Below are 18,513 nucleotides of genomic sequence, written 5' to 3'. Positions count from 1 at the left end.
TTCTTTTATTAAATCATATATATAGTAACAAACTAATCCAAATTTTTTCATATTATAAATGAAACAATACAATAAATGTTGTTGTTTTTTTATTGATCCATTTTTGTAAAAAAAAAAAAAAATACAAGTCTAGTTAATTATATCATATACACAACCATTAATATTCGAAATTCTTTTCACAAACAATGTAGCATAAGATAAAGATGGTAAAAATATAATGTAATTATTTATAAATTTTTTATTTTTATTAACTTTTGTAATCTTTATTATGATGTCATGCATGACTTGACTCTGATTAGAGAAACATAAATAAAAAAATCAATTACTACGATTTATTAATTGGGTTTTTTTTTTTAAATTTAGTGAAAATCTGAATTTTATAATCATAATTTTACAAACTTAATTTTTACTATTTGTTTTTTCGTACCCATATGATTTTATACTTTTTTTCTTTTTGGATCCTGAATTTGCTATCTAGTCCTCTAACTTGTATCATCGGACATATGTAACATTAGTATATTAGAAAATCTCAAAATGGGTTAAAAAATTAGGGTTATTTTTCAGCTAATTTCTCCCACTGTAAAAATGCAAACTTTAAAGACAACACTTTATTTTCGAAAAAGAAAATGAAAATTTATATTTAAAATCAAACGATACAGTATTCAGTTACCCTTACGTCGCTCGTTCGAATATTTATTCTTTATATTTCTCTGAATTGCATGGATCCTTTACTTTCCAAATTCAAAATTAGGGCTCCAAATTTCAGTCGGTCGGTGCATTAAAACCTGAACCGCCATGTAATTTCACGCCGATTTTAGTCTGTTCATACAATTTGTTTAAGCCAAACGAGAATTCGGTAACATAGCGTAGTTGTTGATTTTTTAGGGTTTTTACAGAAGGGTTTGTAATGAAGGGGCCGTTGGATCGAACCAAGGTGGTGGTTCGAAGCTTGCCACCTGCGATTACGCAGGCCATTTTTATTGAACAAATCGATGGAGTGTTTGCTGGACGTTACAACTGGGTGTCCTTTCGTCAAGGGAAGACCAGGTTAGGGTTTCTGTTGTTTGGTAATATTTCGTGGAATTTCGTGCTTAATTTTGGTGTTTTGGGGGAATTTGGGTTTGTTGATGATTGTTTGTGAATGGATTTTTACTGATTGAAAGTTTTGTTTTCAGTTTTGGGTTGTGGTTTAGTTAATAGGAAAGCTTGTTGGTGCTTGTTTTCTGCTTCAGTTAATTAGATTTTGTATAGTTTTGAGTTATACTTGTTAATGGGCTTGTTTTAATTTAGTTGATTATTTCCATATCATGTGCCAGAGGCCCAGAATTGGAACATGCAAATGCATATAAATTTAGGTTCGTACGGGATTGAGTGGATGCACTTAACATTTTATTATACCTCCTTTGTTTGTTTTTTATTGGAGATGTTTTTGGTTGATTTTTAACCTGCAGCGTTATTTAGTCTGTGGGGATTGTAGGGGGTGAATGCATGTGAGTTGTAGAAGCTCTTGAGTTCAATTGGCCTGATTCTGATAGGGTGTTGTGGAATTTGTTTTTTTTTTTCGATAACAGTATTCGGGATGTCAAAAAGTACTTAGTGTTCAAAAATGCGTTAAGAGTTGTTTATAACTTCATGGAGTAAGGATATTGCTATGTTTAAGGTATATCGTGGATTGTCCAGTAATATTAGCCAGAGGAGTGAACAGATGCCACTGATAGTACACAGCCACACAAATGGAATTATGCCTTTACTAACTAGTGTTAATGAAACGTTTGAGATGATGAATGAGAAAGGAACAGGAGATCGATTGTTCTTTTGGAGGGGAAATCAATTAATGTGAGGAAATCTGTCATATTACTCATTTATATACCCTATTGCATTATCGGTTGTCTTTTTTAAGTTCAGGGCATAAGGATATTGCTGTGTTTAAGGTGTATCGTGCATAATATAGTAATATTAGCTGGAGGAGTGAACAAATGGCACTGATAAAAACCAGCCCCATAAATGGGAATAGGCTTTTATTGACAAGTGTATGTGGATAGGTTTGAGATGATAATTGGGAAACATGGGAGATGTACTGAAATAATAATTAATGAACGCAAATCTTTCATTTGCCCTATTGCTTTATTGTTTTGCCTTTATGTTTGGTAAGCCATGCGCTTGGTGATCATAAATTTAGTTTTAGAACTACAGAGTTGATTTCGTAATTATATTTGGAACAATTACGTACTGCTTGCTGTCAAATGTGCCTGATTGGTATGCACACTACCGGTGGGAGTGAATTTATTGAAGACTTATTTATTTTATGTCCTAACTTCTATTTAATTATATTTGCTTCTGTCAAAAAGGTGGAGACCAACTTTTCTGTAACTTACAGTGTTTGTAAGTCCTTGTACATTTTATGTATTGGATTGTAATGTGATTGGTTACTGACTGGTCTAGGGAAGCTTCTTTTTTCTTTATGTGGTTGATATTCTTTTTATCTGTTCTAATGATGGAACATCACTTTTATTTATGTATATATTTCCCCATTTCTCATCCTTTTATTTCTAAAAGAGCCAATTATGTAAGTGTTCCTTGTTTGGGCTACAATTTATGCTTTCATGGCAGCATTTTGTTTAGTATACTCTTTCATGTGTGGATTATTATGTTATTTCTTTTATTTGGTTAGCTTCATATTCAAATAATGATGTATGTATACATATTCTCTGATTGGTGAAGGATAATCTCTTATACTCTGTTTCTTAATTATTTTGCAGTCAAAAGCGTCAATCTTGCTCTAGAGCTTACATTGACTTCAAGAGGCCAGAAGACGTTCTTGAGTTTGCTGACTTCTATAATGGGCATGTTTTTGTTAATGAGAAGGGTAATTGTTGTCAATTTTTTTGTAGAGATTGATTTGGCTCAATTGTATTGCTAGAAGTGTTATGACTTTCTTTGTGTTTAAGACATGGTATTAGTTCATATAAGAGAGAAGGTCACTCTATATTTTCATAGCTTAGAAAGTCTTTGATCTGCTGGTATGCTTGAGGAACTTAATCAAGGGCTTTTTGTGTATTTATTTGGTTCTTATCATTGATCTCTTTCCAACAAGGGATTTTGTAGGACCAGATGTTAGATGTGGTATCTTTCTAGTAATATTGGTTTGTATCTCAGGTGCTCAGTTTAAAGCCATTGTTGAGTATGCTCCTTCCCAACGTGTTCCGAAGCAATGGTTTAAAAAGGATGGTCGTGATGGGACCATACTTAAGGGTACAGCTTAATTTCTTTGCAATTGAAACTGAATTGCTACATTGATTATATTTGGACTCATTATGCAATCTTTCTTCCTGTTGTATTAATATAAGTAGTTATTGGTGAACATCTAGATCCTGAGTATTTGGAGTTCCTTGAACTTATTGCAAAGCCTGTTGAGAATCTTCCTAGTGCAGAAATACAACTGGAGAGAAGAGAAGCTGAACGAGCTGGTGAGTCACATAGATCCCTGTTATATGAATGTAGTCGCATTATCATAGAAAAATTAAAAATAAAAACGAAGACAGAAAAAAAAAGTGGCAGTGTAATTATAATGAGAGGTCCCATTTAGTGTAAGTTAGTTGATATTCTACCTTTCTGTTTGCAGGTGCAGCAAAAGAAGCTCCAATAGTTACACCTTTGATGGATTTTGTAAGACAGAAAAGGGCTGCTAAGGCTGCACCTAGGGTATCTTTGCTATTTTGAAGTAGAATAAGAGTTTCAAATAGTCTTATGAAATTAAACATGATCTGTGCTTTCATCTAATGTATATAAGTTTCATGTGTAATCAGCCTTATGATTAATTTCATGAAAGCTTACTAGTTTCTAACCATATGCATTTACATGAAAGTTTTTAATCAGTTTTAGCATACAAGTTTGCTGTGTTACCAAACTGAGATTTTTGTCCTTGTTTGGTGCTTTTTTGGTTGTCTGCTAGTTTTTGTTTTGATGTTTGTTGCCACCTTTTCTTTCTCACTCATATACTCTGTTTATTTATTTATTTCTTTTTGGGGTGTTGACCTGTTAGTTGGAACCCAATGTCTTAAATCGTAAATCTACTTTGTTATTGTATATAACCTGCTTAATGTTATTTTTCTCTTGTTGGTGACAGAAATTATCATCCAACGGAAAACTGAGCAGAAGAGCTGGTGGATCGTCAAGTGGAAGTGCAATTTCAGGTTCATCCAAGCACGGTTCTGAAAAGAAAAGGAGTTCTACAGCAATGGTATTTATTTTTCGAAACTACTTTTATCAAAGCTAACTGGTGTGTTTGTGGTGTAAGCTTTTTTTTTTTTCATTTTTACAGTTGCAATGTTGAATGCTGAATTTACAACTCCTCTCACATTGCTTTGAGATATATTCAGTAGTAATTTTGTTAATACATTCATGCTTCGACAATGCAATAATCTATAAGATTATTTTATATTTGGAGCTTTTAGATTCCTACACACTGAATCATACCATTAAGGAGAAATTCCCCCCTGAGCTACCAAAATTGTAAGTTGCTCATGTTTAGCTTGTAAATGATTCATTGAAAGTCTGGTTTAAACTTTCTCTTGCTTTAAATGGGTCAAGCACAAATATAATGCTGCTTTGCACATTAACTTTTGTTGGCTTCTTTTGTGTATGATGCTGCTTTGTTCTGTTAGGCTTAACAAATGATTGCGTTTCTCTAGCTGTGTTTTGTGACATCTATTTCTTATCTTTACATTTGCGTTTCATTAATTGGAGGTGGTAGTGTCATAGTGACTGATTAATGGCTTCAATTTTGCTGTTTATGACTTTATGCTGGCTTTAGGACTCTTAGAATGTGTAGCCTTACTGTGGGCAGGTTGTTCACTGCTTTGTAAATCCTTTTTTAGCTATGAGTATGTTCGATTTCTTATTATGGAAAATTCTTATTAATATTGGTTGATAACTATTTTTAGCAATCCTTTAACTGTATGCAAGGAATTGTCAACCACTTGAAATATCATCTTTGTATGCTTGCTTTATGTTTTATTAAGCATTTATTAATTTGGACATAATTTTCCTAGTATGAGTTCAGGTTAAAACTTAAGTGTTTGGTACCTTTTTTTCCAAGTTCATTTGACACTTGAAAATTAGCTTGAGCAACAATTCCTTGCTCAGGCTGAGCTTGAACTACTTCTGGGTGGATCAAATTAGCTTGTTTACAACCATAACAAACAAACCATTGGAGAAGCACGGAGTAGTACTCTAGTTCACCACAAAAATTATGATGCCCTGGTGTTTGTCATCCTTTGTGACATGTTCAGCTTGGAATAAAATCTAATTATTATTGCTGTGATGTAATTTTGTCTTTTAATTGGTTGATGCTGAAATGTGGTTGCTAAGTTCAAAAGGCAGGTTCATACTTATGCCTTCTCCTTGATATATGGAATAATTTATCATCTTGGAGTTATGGAGCCCCTGGTTTGATCCTTTGATTATTTTTCTGTTTTCTGTCTTACCATATTGACCCAAATAACTAAATGCACTTTGTTGGAGGAGATCAAAATGAAGCAGACAACAGATGATTGGTGAGAGCATATGATTGGAGTTGGAATTTATCTGGTTTATTGATAGAACTTCTCTTTTGTGTGGACAGTATGTTTTGCGGGGCTCTGCAAAAAGCATAAGTGGCAAAGACAAGTCAAATTACATTCTGGTTCCCAAGCGAGATGATCAGCAGGGTCTTGATAAGCTTGTCACGTCAGCTTCAGCAACTGGAAGTGACATAGTGGAGGAGGAAAATGGTATGTCAAAGCTCTAAACTTGGAATGTTCACTAATATTGTGTTTTTCTTTTTGTTTTTTGAACATTGTTATCACTTTTACATGCACATGTGAACATTTAGGGTTTCTCACATGAATGGCATATGAGTTGGTTGTTGATGGTGCTCGAATTTCTATTTTTTATTTTATTTAATATTTTGTGGTTTTTACTGCTTGTCTTAGTTTTCTGTTAAATTTTACTTGATCCTGTTTTTATGAAGCAAAATGTTTTGCTTTAGATTCATTATCGAAGAAGAACTTATGCAAACTTTGCTTTTACACCCTATAAAACCATCTTAATGGAATGGTTGTTTTTTTGTGTTTGTGTGTGTGCAAATAGGTAATGTTTCATCTCCCTCTCTTTCTTTATATTTATTCTCGATCTAGCTTTATTTTGTTTTATCTTTTAGGTCTTGTTAACCTTTAATGCTTTTATATCAGGAATTTCTGGTAACACTGATTCTGGAAAAAAGAAAGTGCTGCTTCTGAAAGGGAAAGAACGAGAAATTTCTTACGTGAGCCTTTCGTCCTTGTATTTTTTTCATTTAAACTCCAGACTACCTCTTCATCTGACAGGATTCTTAGAGCAGACCGATTTTCTTGTTCTGATGGATATCATGGCCAAAATCTGGTCTAAAATTTCCACTATCTGTTTAGTTGACTCAACAGTTAATTCCTTAATGACACAAATACCAAACTATTGTCGGTTTGAAATCTATAGGACCATCTAGGTTTTATCTAGAAGTGCGGGTAGCTGGTAATTTTACACATATTTTAATCTGCTGGGCTGTGTTTTAGTGGAAAGGTTTGTTTCATGGTGATGTTTTGTATGCTCCTGACTTCATCCATTTCTATGCTGTGTAACTTCATAACACTTAATAATTACTTTTGCCTACGCAGGTGTCTGGCAGGGTGTCGCAGCAGCATAGTACATCTACGGTCAAACCTGTACTTGGTTCACCTGCTTCAAAGCAGAGCCAGCGTCGTGAAAGTGGTGGAAGAATGATCAGAAGCATACTTCTAAATAAGGATGCTCGACAGAGTCAGTCTTCTGGTGTTCACTCTGAACAACATATCCAAATTTCAAATGTAGAAAAGGATAAACGACCTCCTCGTCCACCTCATGTATCATTGGCAGTGAAGGATGCAAACGGGGCTCCTGATGAGAAGATTGTTCTAAATGATTTGCATAGCGAGAAACATGAAAGACGTTCCAGAAATAAGGATCGACCAGATCGTGGTGTGTGGACTCTTCGCCGTTCGGATGGATCATATGCAAGTGATGAGTCTTTGTCTTCATCTGCTTCTCAACTTTCACCTACGGCAGTAGATTATTCTGAAGGTATGAAAAATATTTCCATAAGTCTGTTCATGAAAAAACAGAATTGATTGGTCACTGCTTTGGCATATTACAAATACCAGAAATGTGCATGTGTAGTCTAAAAAGAAAGAAATTTTGCATGTAGGAAACCAAGAAGTAATGTGATGTATTTTGTCTTGGAGCATTTTCAGTTTATTCTGTTCTTTTTGAATGTGCTTTTCCAAAGAGTCTTGGAGATGTGAAAATTGACCAGTCAAATTTGAGTGGAGAAGTTAAAACTGTTGGGAGTGCACGTATTGGCCATTCTTCTGCAGACAATGGTTAGTTTTGGTTTAGGAAATTTGGGCATCTTTGAATATCGTTTGAATTTTTCTATGTTTGTGTGAACTTACTGGTTTCCATTTTGTAGATAAACTACTTTTTTTTTTCTATTATTTTTTGAGCTGTCTTTGGCTTGCAGACTCCTTTTTTTTTTGGGTGTGTATGTACTTGTGAAACAGGATTGAAACAACTTGAGTGTTTGATTTTATGCAGGCACCCATAGACATGTTGGTCGTCGAGGACCAACACATGTTCTTAAGGATGCTGATGGCTCTTCTGCTACAGGTGAGGGGAAGCCTTCAAGAAGAGGTGGTGGTGCTGGCTATGGCTCCCATGAGGTAATTATACATTTTTTGAATATTTGATATTATGCATAATTTTTCTGCTCACTTATCATTAAATTTCTGCTATTTATATCCATGTTTATTTACTGATTTGCAGAAACAAGTCTGGGTTCAGAAGTCAAGTTCAGGTTCTTAGCTGGTTAAACTGGTGAGCCTTTATTCATTGGGAATGATTTCCTTTTTCCCCAGTATATAGCCAATGCATTGAAATGGTTGGAAATACAATATGACATATGCACAATTTACTTGAATTTCCTAGCTATGTATTTTCCAATTTTTGTAATTCAATGTAAAGTCACCAGTTAAGGTGGTAGTTCTGAAGTCTACTAATATTCAATTGAATTTCTGGCTTGTCAGTACCATCAAAAGTTTATGATTTCTCCCTGTACCTGTCCCTTCCCATTTAGGCACTTTGATATTGCAAAAGCTAACAGTCCCTACGTTGTTGACTTTTAATTTTGTGCATTGCTTTTTGCTGACATTGCTAAAACTTTTTTTTTTTTTTTTTTTGGGCTAAGGATTTCATGAAGGTTATTTATGATGTGAGTTTTGTATCTCATTGTTTTGCAGTGAATTGCTTAGTCACATGAAAATTTGGAGCATGCACCTGCTCGTTTTGTGGAGGCTGTCTTGTTTTTGCTTAAAGACATGATAAGGCATAGACAATGTTTCAGCAGTGAAACAGAGGAAAGGATTGGTTGACCTGAAAGATTCCAATTGCGATGTAATTAATACATGGTGGATTGAACCCAGTATTGGTCAAATTGGCACTAATAGGGGAAAAACAAAAAAATTGGATAGATCATCCCTAGTCATATACAAAACCACAGTTTTCATCATGGCAAACCCTTTAAACCGGGTTTGGCTGAAGGAGCGATGGATAATCCTCATTCTTGCCATTGACTAGATACCGGATACACCCCTTTACAGGTGGATTCTTCCTCAGCTGAAATGAGTATATATAAATGCAGAGCAATGTTTAGTGTTTCCATCAGTTTTTTGTGTCTTTGTTGAGCAGCAGTCTACCATATGTGACTAGTGAGCATTTGTCAATAGCTCTCATGGTATTTTTATAGGCTTTCATATATAGAATGAAGTTGTAATGAGAAAGAAAAGCAGGTGGCCTTTTGCTGAAACCAGCTTTTGCATGTTTTGAGTTTGTTTTGACTGATGGGCACTAGAGTGATTTGGATGAAAAGAAGTTGTATAAGTGGAGTTATAGTTAAAAGCTAATTGGGTCTGGTTTCCTTTGCTGTGTTTGTATTTTTGCAGTGGTTTGCCTGAAATTGACCGCCATTTATTGGTGCTATTTATACAGATGATGTTGCTGAATTTCTCAGTCGTGCTTATTATTCTGTTTCTGGTATCATCTGTTTTCTCTCTATGGTTAGTGAATTTGTTGTTGCTGTGGTGGGTGCTTTCAAAGGTTTCAACTTTAGAGTTCAAAATGCCTGGCTTTAGCCATTATAATATAATCAATTTCCAAGAGAACTGTTTGAGGGTTTCAAGTTGATAAATATGGTTTTAGATGTGAAGAAGATTGATAGTTTTGTTAGAATAATTAGTACATAGATAATGTATATCATGAGATTAGTTGTTATTTTATTTTTAATTTAAAATTTGTAATTATATAATGATATATTATTTATATAATTATATATTTAAAAGGTAAATTAATTATTAAATTCTTTTGTTTTGTTTTAAGTAAATGTTTTTAGATGAATATATAAAACTAAGGCCAGAGAAAATGTAACAAGATGAATACGTATTTGAAAAAGAGAAAATAAGTTGAAAATAGGAAACCGAGAGGAAAAAATGGGTAAAGAAAAGGTATAATTTAGTTTGAAATTAATTAAATTGAGAGGATTATGTTTTAAAAAAAAAAGAATTTCTTTAAATATATTAAAATTAATCATTTAATCTGGACTTGTACAAGTCAAAAGGCCCAAAACCCTTTTTTTTAAATTTTTTTTATTTTAGTTGTATTTTTCAGATGATAACAAAACATAGCAAAGCAAAAGGACAGTGGCGTGGCAAGTTTAGAACAAGAAGTGAGATTGAGCCGAGCTGAAACAAAAGCTCTTTTAGCAGCATCTTCTCAAACAATTTCTCTTCTTTAATGGCTTTGAATTACTTGCCACATTCTCCTTCTTCTCACTGGTTTTTCCCTCCAAGTTTCAAATCCTCAACGGTCAGAAAACCCCTTTTGGCGCGAATTTCCAACTGTCAGCCCCCTTCCTCCTCCAACGGCTCCCTCTCCCTCCGACAAAACAAACCCTTCTCAGGTACCCGGGTAGCTATGTTACTGGATGTGAATCCCAGCAGTGTTACCGGAACTAGCAGTTTTATGTTAATGTTGTCTGTGAAATTCAGTTGTTTATTCAACCAAGAGTAAACTTGTTGGCCAGTGGAATTGTAGCTTTCAGTGCCACAAGCACACTGTGTTTTGTATGTGTGTCCCTCGAATATAATTTCGATATAAAAAATCAGTGATTGTGAACTTTGTACCACTTGTTTAACCATTTTATATGTTATTTTTGCCTTCCAAATATTAAACGTGAATTGACTATTTACTAGTTTAGAATTTGCAGAGACTGAGGCCCGAATTTTGTCATCCATGCAGTTAAAAGTAGTAGTTGATAGTAAAAAATTATCATGGAAATTGAATGTTTATCGCATCATTTATTATATTAATAGGATTATAAATAGAGGTGTTATGATGCAACCGGGTGTGATGTGCAGTGAAGGCAGAGGCCGATGTTGTGGTGATTGGGAGTGGCATTGCGGGATTGTGTTGTGCAGGGCTCCTAGCAAGGTATGGAGAAGATGTTGTTGTATTAGAAAGTCATGATCTACCAGGGGGTGCTGCGCATTCTTTTGAGATTAAAGGCTACAAGTTTGATTCTGGACCATCTTTATTCTCCGGGCTTCAGTCACGAGGACTTCAGGCGAACCCTCTTGCACAGGTAATCTTGTTCTTCATTTCTCTCCTGTCACCAATATACTTAAATCTTAGTTTGTCTATAATGGAAGTTAAGTACAGCACATAGGTTTCAGTGCTGTCATATTCGCTTGCTGTTGATAGGTGACATTTTAACTTCAGCTCCATGAGCAGTTGGGGAAATGGAGTGGTACTGTCTGTCGGTTAAATGACATGGACATAGTTGTGTCAAGATCTACAATGTTGTCACTGTTTAGTATCATGAATTGGCATATTGACATAATAGACATCTTTCGTATTCATTTATCCAGCTTCCATTTTGTGAAACATTAACCATTAGGTGACATTTATGCAGTTAGCAAACCTAGATAATTAACAAAGTATATTGTCATTTAACAATTTCCATAAAGATTGTAAAGCTTTATAATAAGCCTACTAAAAGATAGAAATGTATGCTTTGCAGGTTCTGGATGCACTGGGTGAGTCATTACCATGTGCCAATTATGACTCTTGGATGGTCTATGTACCTGAAGGTGAATTCTTGTCTCGTATTGGCCCTACAGAATTTTATAAGGTAAATTCCCAGAGCTACCTGTTAATATTTTGGTGATGAAATCAAATAAATTATTTTATAATGGCATATTTTTCTCTCTAATCTATCACATATCCAAAGAATATATTTAGAATATAAACGTGAAGAGAGGAGGTATAGTTTTTCCTTAGAATTGCAAATGATGTAAAGAGTGATACGTATGGATTTATGATTACTGCTTTTGTATAAATTTGAATGTGAGCTCTGATGGCATCATTCCAATGTAAGGAAAGCAATTCAGTGTCATATAGTGTAGTGAAACAATGACAATTAAATTTCAAGCATTAACCTTAAACTTGAGTAGCAAGGAATAATTCAAATATTGCGCTGCTAATTGTTATACACACAGGTCAGTTATAGACATGTTTATGAAGTTTTGCATCTGTTTAACTCTTTGATTGCGCTATCAACCAAAATTTTGCTCGGTGTACTTTCAAATTTTCTTCAGGATCTTGAGAAGTATGCAGGCCCGAATGCTGTGCAGGAGTGGAAAAAACTTCTTGTGAGTACAAATAATCCAGTTTCTTCTTGTCAAGATTGGTTTTTCACATCAATGTAATGATCAATTCATATGATGGTAATTTTATCTTTTGGAGATTCATAGAGCAATCCGGTAGGTTTTATTCCTTTTCTACTGTCGTAATGTAATTGTCTCAAAATGAGCTGTGTATGATTGAGATTTGGGATGTTATCAACATTTTCTTATTTTAATGACAGTTGAGTTGAATTCACTTTTATTCTCTCACAAATTTTGTATGCAATTTGCTTTCAGGATGCAATACTTCCATTATCTGGAGCTGCAATGGCTCTGCCTCCTTTGTCAATCCGAGGTGACCTGGGTGTCATTTCAACTGTTGCAGCAAGATATGCCCCCTCTCTGTTGAAATCATTTGCCCAGATGGGACCTCAAGGAGCTTTGGGTGCTACGAAGCTTCTCCGACCATTTTCAGAGATTGTTGATTCATTGGATTTGAAAGACCCTTTTATAAGAAACTGGGTGGACCTCTTAGCTTTCCTGCTTGCCGGTGTGAAATCTAATGGTATACTCTCAGCAGAGATGGTAACTATTATGATTAAATCTAAAAGGATTTTTTATGGTTCTGATCAGCTTGCTTTAAGTTATGTGCATGTTTAACTGATGAAAGTAATTTGAATCATATCACTGATATGCTCCAATACCATATTGTTTTGTAATTCATTATTACTCCTAATGTGCCCTGATTTAACGTTAGCTAATACTTTTTCCATTGACAGAATAAAATTAATCTTCTTGTCCCTCCACCCTTCATATTCGCACACATTGCCCTTAATCTTGATTTTCCATAAGTTGAATCTCCTCTCTTTCTCACATTTTCTTTGGTGCCTTGGACCCAGCACGCTTGAATGTGTTACTACCTGAGCCAAGGCCTCAGGTTGATAAAATCTTATCATGTACTTATTAGTCAGTTTGTGGACAGCATGTATTCTTTTTCACATTCTTGTATAGTATTACACCTCTGCTTGTATATCCGAAACTAATCTCTGTTCTCCAATCTTTCCAGATTTACATGTTTGCAGAATGGTATAAGCCAGGTTGTTCTCTTGAGTATCCTCTTCATGGAAGTGGGGCTCTTGTAAATGCTCTTGTTCGAGGAATGGAGAAGTTTGGTGGACGGCTTTCACTGAGAAGCCATGTGGAGAAGATAGTGGTTGAAAACGGTAGAGCCATTGGAGTCAAGCTAAAAAGTGGTCAAGTGAGTTGAATTTTAGTGATAAGAAGTAGCTCTAATGTTGGTTTATATCAAATAAGTATCCTTTTTTTGTGTTTCTAAGGGGAGAACAGTTTTAACATTGCAGTTTATATGCGCCAAGAAAGCTGTAGTCAGCAATGCATCTATGTGGGACACTTTGAAGATGTTGCCTAAGGAAAACCTTCCAAAGTCTTATGTAGACAGGATTAACACGACACCGCAATGTGAATCATTCATGCATCTTCATTTGGGGTTTGATGCAGAGGTGAGTAATTTTTTTGCCAATGCAAATCCAGGCAGTATGTTTCAAATATATGCCACAGATCTTCTTGCAAGAGTTCAATTAACCATCTTCAAATTGTCATATTGACTAGGGTTTACGAGAGGACTTGGGGATTCATCATATAGTTGTGAATGACTGGGACAGAGGAGTCGATGCTGATCAAAACGTTGTTTTAATTTCTATACCGAGTGTGCTTAGCCCTGATCTGGCACCCCCTGGAAAACATGTATTACATGCTTATACTCCAGGAACTGAACCATTTGAATTGTGGGAAGGACTCGATCGTAGAAGTCCCGAGTACAAAAAACTCAAAGCTGAACGATCAGAGGTATTAAATTACATATATCTAATTACCAATACTTGTTTTTAACTGAAAATTTGTTGAATAAAGCCAGTTGCTTCTTTTCCATTCCAGGTAATGTGGAGAGCTGTGGAGCGTGCACTTGGTCCCAGCTTCAGTCGTGACAAATGTGACGTTAAGATGGTTGGAACTCCTTTGACACATCAATGGTTTCTTCGACGAAATAGAGGAACTTATGGCCCAGCTATACAAGCAGGTAAGGACACTTTTCCTGGGCATTCAACTCCCATCCCTCAGCTTTATACTTGTGGAGATTCAACTTTTCCTGGCATTGGAGTCCCGGCTGTTGCTGCTAGTGGCGCCATCGTTGCCAACTCCCTAGTTTCAGTTTCTCAACACTCAGAACTTCTTGACGCCATTGGCATTTGAACACATCGATTATGAATTCAGTTAAAACAGTTGCCTTCCAATCTTTCTCAATTCCAACATTCTAGTATGTATTTACACTGGATTTATTCAATCATGACACATTGCTTATACAAAAAATAATCCCAGAAACGAAACTAATCCCATCATGACATAGTTCTCATGTGGGCATGCTCGAACTTTATTGTAAAACAAAGACAAGTTCCTTCACAGTGGCAAATTTTATCATTGATCTTCTTTTCAACATTGGAGAGGTACATACATGTTATGGAACATGCACTGATAAATTTGCTATTGAAAAGCTTCTTTTTTAGCTTTCTGTTTTGCTTTTGTAAGCTTTTACCAGGGATGGCCCTACTTGTAATCACTCTTCAGAGCATGTGTTGTTTGAAATGTAAAACTTTGCGTATCTATTTTGAATACATAAATGGTTATATATTTTTATATGTCATCATATAATTAAGTGATTTTAAATTAAAAATAAAGTATCATCTAACTAGATAAAGATATACGTAAATACATACTCATTTGTGTATTTAAAGTAACCGTACTTGCTCCTTCAATAAATCAATCCATCATTGCTCTGTCTTTTTTCTTGGACCATTCTTAAATATTTTTGCAACATAACTATTTTTCCTGGCCTAGCTTTGATGTAGTCTAAATATTTTTGCATTCTCATTTTTAAAGCATGGTATGCCAAGAAAAGATGGAGAAGCCAGCATGTCATGGGTCCCAAATTCATATGTAATTCATCAAGGACCACAAACATCTCTAGCTCTTTACAATTTCTCATCCACAAATTTATATAATATTTGGTGAAAAATAATATTAATTTATGATATATAGATTTCATTCAAGAAAATTATGTTTGTTTGAGAAACCTTTCCATTATATCATATGGTGCTTGTTTTCTTCTGCTCCTATCTTTACCTTTTTCCTGAATATGGAAATCCCTCTATTTGGATAGTGTTAATGGATTTATTTTAAACACAATTTTTTAAGGGAAAATAGTGAGTATATTTAAAAGGAGAGTTTATTATAATTTTAAATATATCTTTGTAATTAGTAAACAGTTAATTAGTTTAATCACTATTTAAATAGTCTGACAATTGGGTTTTATATAATTTTTTTAAAAATCAAGTTAAAACATATTGTTATCAAAATCCAAGCCTATAAATATAAATTTTTTTTTGTTACGATAATATAAGGGATATACTGATATAATATATATAAATTGGTTATATTTTAATGTATAGTATGCGATAGTTAATATCAATGCATCGAAATATAATATTTTTATTGCATGGAAAATTAAATTGATACATCTTTAATCAAATTAATTTATATAATCAACAAGATTGAATTGAGATTTCTAATATTTGCATAATCTTAAAGTTATTGATAAATTTGAAAATGAATGATTGCCATAAGCCCATGTGGTGGCAGGCGATGATACGTCAGAAAGTGCTTCAACTTTGGCGTGGCCACGTGCTTCTTAAAATGGAGAGAACCAAATTTTGCAATCAAAAAGGGCCATTTGATCGAGGCTTCTTGGCTAATGTGAGATGAGACTTGAGAGAGCCTTATCCAACATCTACTTGCCTTGAAATCAGTAAAATTAAACCTAATTATTTAAAATTTAAAATTTAAAATTTGGTTTTAAAAATTAATTTTTAATTTAAATTATAATTTGAATAATTTTTAAATTGAATTGAATCATAAAGAATATTTTTAAAAAATACATACATATATATATATAATTATATTTAACAAAAATTTTTAATAAATAATTAGATATATAACTTATTTTTTAAATTTTATATTATTATTTTCTTTATATGTATATTATATATATTATATATTTATTTTACATATTTATATTATATTATAGAAAACTATGATTTCATTAATTTTATTCAATAATATATATTTAAAAATAAATAATTTTAATAAATTCAAATCATAATACAAATTAAATCAAATCAAATCATATATTTTTTAATTTGATTTGATTTAAAAAAATTTTAAACTGTTTTTAAATTAATTTTAAAAAATTTAAAACGAATCATTCATCACCCCTTTTGAAACTATCCATTAAATCATTCTTTTCTTCATTTTCATAACTTTAATTTCTATTAATTCTGCAATATGTTACTTAGTCCCTCAAATAACAGTGTTGTTACATTTGTATTAAGGTTTTAAGAAGAAATATTAATTTGTTTCATCAAATCAAAGTGTATAAAACATCGTATAAAAAAGTTATGGTCACAAATTATTACAACATGGAAAAATTAGTTAGTAAAATATTTTTACATCGGTTGAGAAGAAAAATGATGTTACATACTCTAATTTGTATCCTAATATTTTATATTTAAAATTAGGTCGAAAGACTATTTTTCACTCAAGTTTTAATATAAAAATGACAGAAATTTCCCTCTTTTTTCTTAATGTTGACAAAAATTTTCTTCATCTTTTTGTTGATAGAGACAAAGAAATTCTGTCGAAGATAACTCCAGCTTTACCGTTGCATTTTCAGAGGTCGTCGCTAGAGATGATCACCGGTGAGAGAAGAACGAAAACTTAGAGATTTAGAGATGAAATTGTTACTTTTTCAAAACTTGGAAACTTTGGATAGGGGGAATTGTAAGATTTTAAAACTTGGGGAGTGAATGTGATAAAATTTAAATTTTTTAAATTTTGTTAATAAATAATGATTTTACTCTTAATCCAAATTTTTTAACAAAAATTTTGTTTTTAGTAAATATTTAGATTTTTAAAATATTACATATATAAATCTATCTTTTATTAAAATTTGGATAGGAAATAGTCCTTTGACCTTAAAATTAATATAAATTAAGGATACATTGAATAATCATATATAAATAATAAAAAAAAAATCAATACCTATTGAAAATGATGATGATGATATATATACATACATACATACATATATATATATATATATATATATATATATATATATATATATATATGGTCTACTTCAAGCACAAATTGAATCAAGATATAGATTTATGAATCCATTTTATCAAATATTTAAATAAATTTGTTACACATAATTGAGTTGCTAGATTTTATGTTTCTCCTTATTACTTCATTTTAAATGATTCACAATTTACATCGAATAATTAAATTAAAAACGATATTTTATATCGTTTATAATAATAAAATTGATAAATAATTTAAAAATTCAATCAAATATTTACGTTACAAAATAATATCTTAACAATTATAAGATAAGAGTTGTCGAATTATTATCCAATTCTATGATAGTTTCTTATACCTAAAGCAAATAAAAAAAATGTTAGAACAAATTATTTCAAAGATTTGAGTGGTAATAAGAAGAAAAAAGATATTTCAAAGCTTTTTATCTTTTTCTTATCATGACAAATAAACATGTTTCTAGCCCATCAATATTTTTCACAAAATAAAAATAATTAAAATGTTTTTCACCAAGAAAACACTTATATTATAAAAATATTTACTCCCACGTCAAGCTCAATTTTCCTCTTAAAAATGTGATAATAAATCTAAATGTTGACGCTTTGTTTTTCAATATATATTTGAATTAATGATAAAAACGTTGTCTTATAAATCGTTTGAAAATCTGAATTAATCCATAACACAAAAGTAATTTTTTCATATTATGTCAAAATTAAATAAAAATAAAAATATATGAGATTATGAAAAAATAATGAAATTTAATAAAAAATAGAGTGAAATTTTACTAATTATTTTGATATTTTTAATATTTTAAATTGCTAATTTTTTTAATTCAAAAGAGGTCATGTGACTTTCTTTTATCTCTCTTGGGTCGGCCATTGGTTCTGCACGGAGTTTCACCTTGTCTTAAAATAATAAAATTACATGAATTTTTAAGGAGGAAACCTTAAATTTTGACTAAGAAATCCACAAATATGACCTTGAATTTCTGTATATTTTGGACAACCCCATTTAAAAAATTAATTTATGAATAGAAATTGGGTCAACCATATGCTAACTTTAAAGGCAATTAATAAATGATTAGATGTTAGTGAATAAATTAGGAGTGGTTAAGTGTCATTGACCCACTAATTACAATATAATCATGGGTCTATCTATCTAATGATGGTAGGTTGATAATATTTTCGTCAAATATACAAATAAAAAATAAATAAATAAAAGTTATAACTAGTTTGAATAAGATAGCTAATTTGTCCAAGTTTAATCATCCAATTTACCAAACAATAAAATTATGTATAATTATTTTAAATATATAAATTAATATATATTAAATATATATTATCATATGATTTAATAATATTATATATACATAAATAAATAAATATATATATGATATATTATCATATGATTGAATATTATTTTATTAAGATCAAATAACTATTTTCCACCTAAGATTTGATATAAATCTAACTTTCTATTCGTTAATTATTGAAAATCTAAATAC

General features: G+C 32.2%; 2 protein-coding genes across 5 annotated transcripts; both read left to right on the top strand.

Moving 5' to 3' along the window:
* Positions 1 to 637: 637 nt before the first annotated feature.
* On the top strand, positions 638 to 9,107 carry LOC123214008 (regulator of nonsense transcripts UPF3-like). Of its 4 annotated transcripts, none has more exons than XM_044633686.1 (13): positions 639 to 797; positions 886 to 1,047; positions 2,760 to 2,866; positions 3,157 to 3,252; positions 3,369 to 3,467; positions 3,623 to 3,702; positions 4,127 to 4,240; positions 5,624 to 5,771; positions 6,231 to 6,304; positions 6,690 to 7,131; positions 7,645 to 7,769; positions 7,873 to 7,923; positions 8,346 to 9,107. In XM_044633686.1, coding segments are annotated over exons 1-12 (1,488 nt in total). In that variant the 5' UTR covers positions 639 to 795; the 3' UTR covers positions 7,912 to 7,923; positions 8,346 to 9,107. The 4 variants fall into 4 exon arrangements, 3 of the variants coding, with proteins under 3 accessions (XP_044489623.1, XP_044489621.1, XP_044489620.1); XM_044633685.1 differs by having other exon boundaries at positions 3,351 to 3,467; XR_006501799.1 differs by lacking the exons at positions 7,873 to 7,923; positions 8,346 to 9,107 and adding an exon at positions 7,337 to 7,430 and having other exon boundaries at positions 638 to 797; positions 3,351 to 3,467.
* A 680-nt stretch (positions 9,108 to 9,787) lies between these two features.
* Positions 9,788 to 14,292, top strand: LOC123213055 (prolycopene isomerase, chloroplastic). Its single transcript, XM_044632389.1, has 9 exons — positions 9,788 to 10,060; positions 10,518 to 10,741; positions 11,180 to 11,290; positions 11,757 to 11,810; positions 12,081 to 12,368; positions 12,850 to 13,041; positions 13,145 to 13,303; positions 13,413 to 13,649; positions 13,737 to 14,292. The coding sequence occupies exons 1-9, from the start codon at positions 9,895 to 9,897 to the stop codon at positions 14,049 to 14,051; spliced, it is 1,746 nt and encodes a 581-aa protein (XP_044488324.1). The 5' UTR covers positions 9,788 to 9,894; the 3' UTR covers positions 14,052 to 14,292.
* Positions 14,293 to 18,513: the final 4,221 nt, after the last annotated feature.

The sequence above is a fragment of the Mangifera indica genome, chromosome 4 (genome assembly GCF_011075055.1).
Source record: "Mangifera indica cultivar Alphonso chromosome 4, CATAS_Mindica_2.1, whole genome shotgun sequence".
Classification (NCBI taxonomy): Eukaryota; Viridiplantae; Streptophyta; class Magnoliopsida; order Sapindales; family Anacardiaceae; genus Mangifera; species Mangifera indica.
The sequence above is the reverse complement of the archived record's forward strand: the minus strand, read 5'-3'. Positions and strand labels throughout refer to the sequence as shown.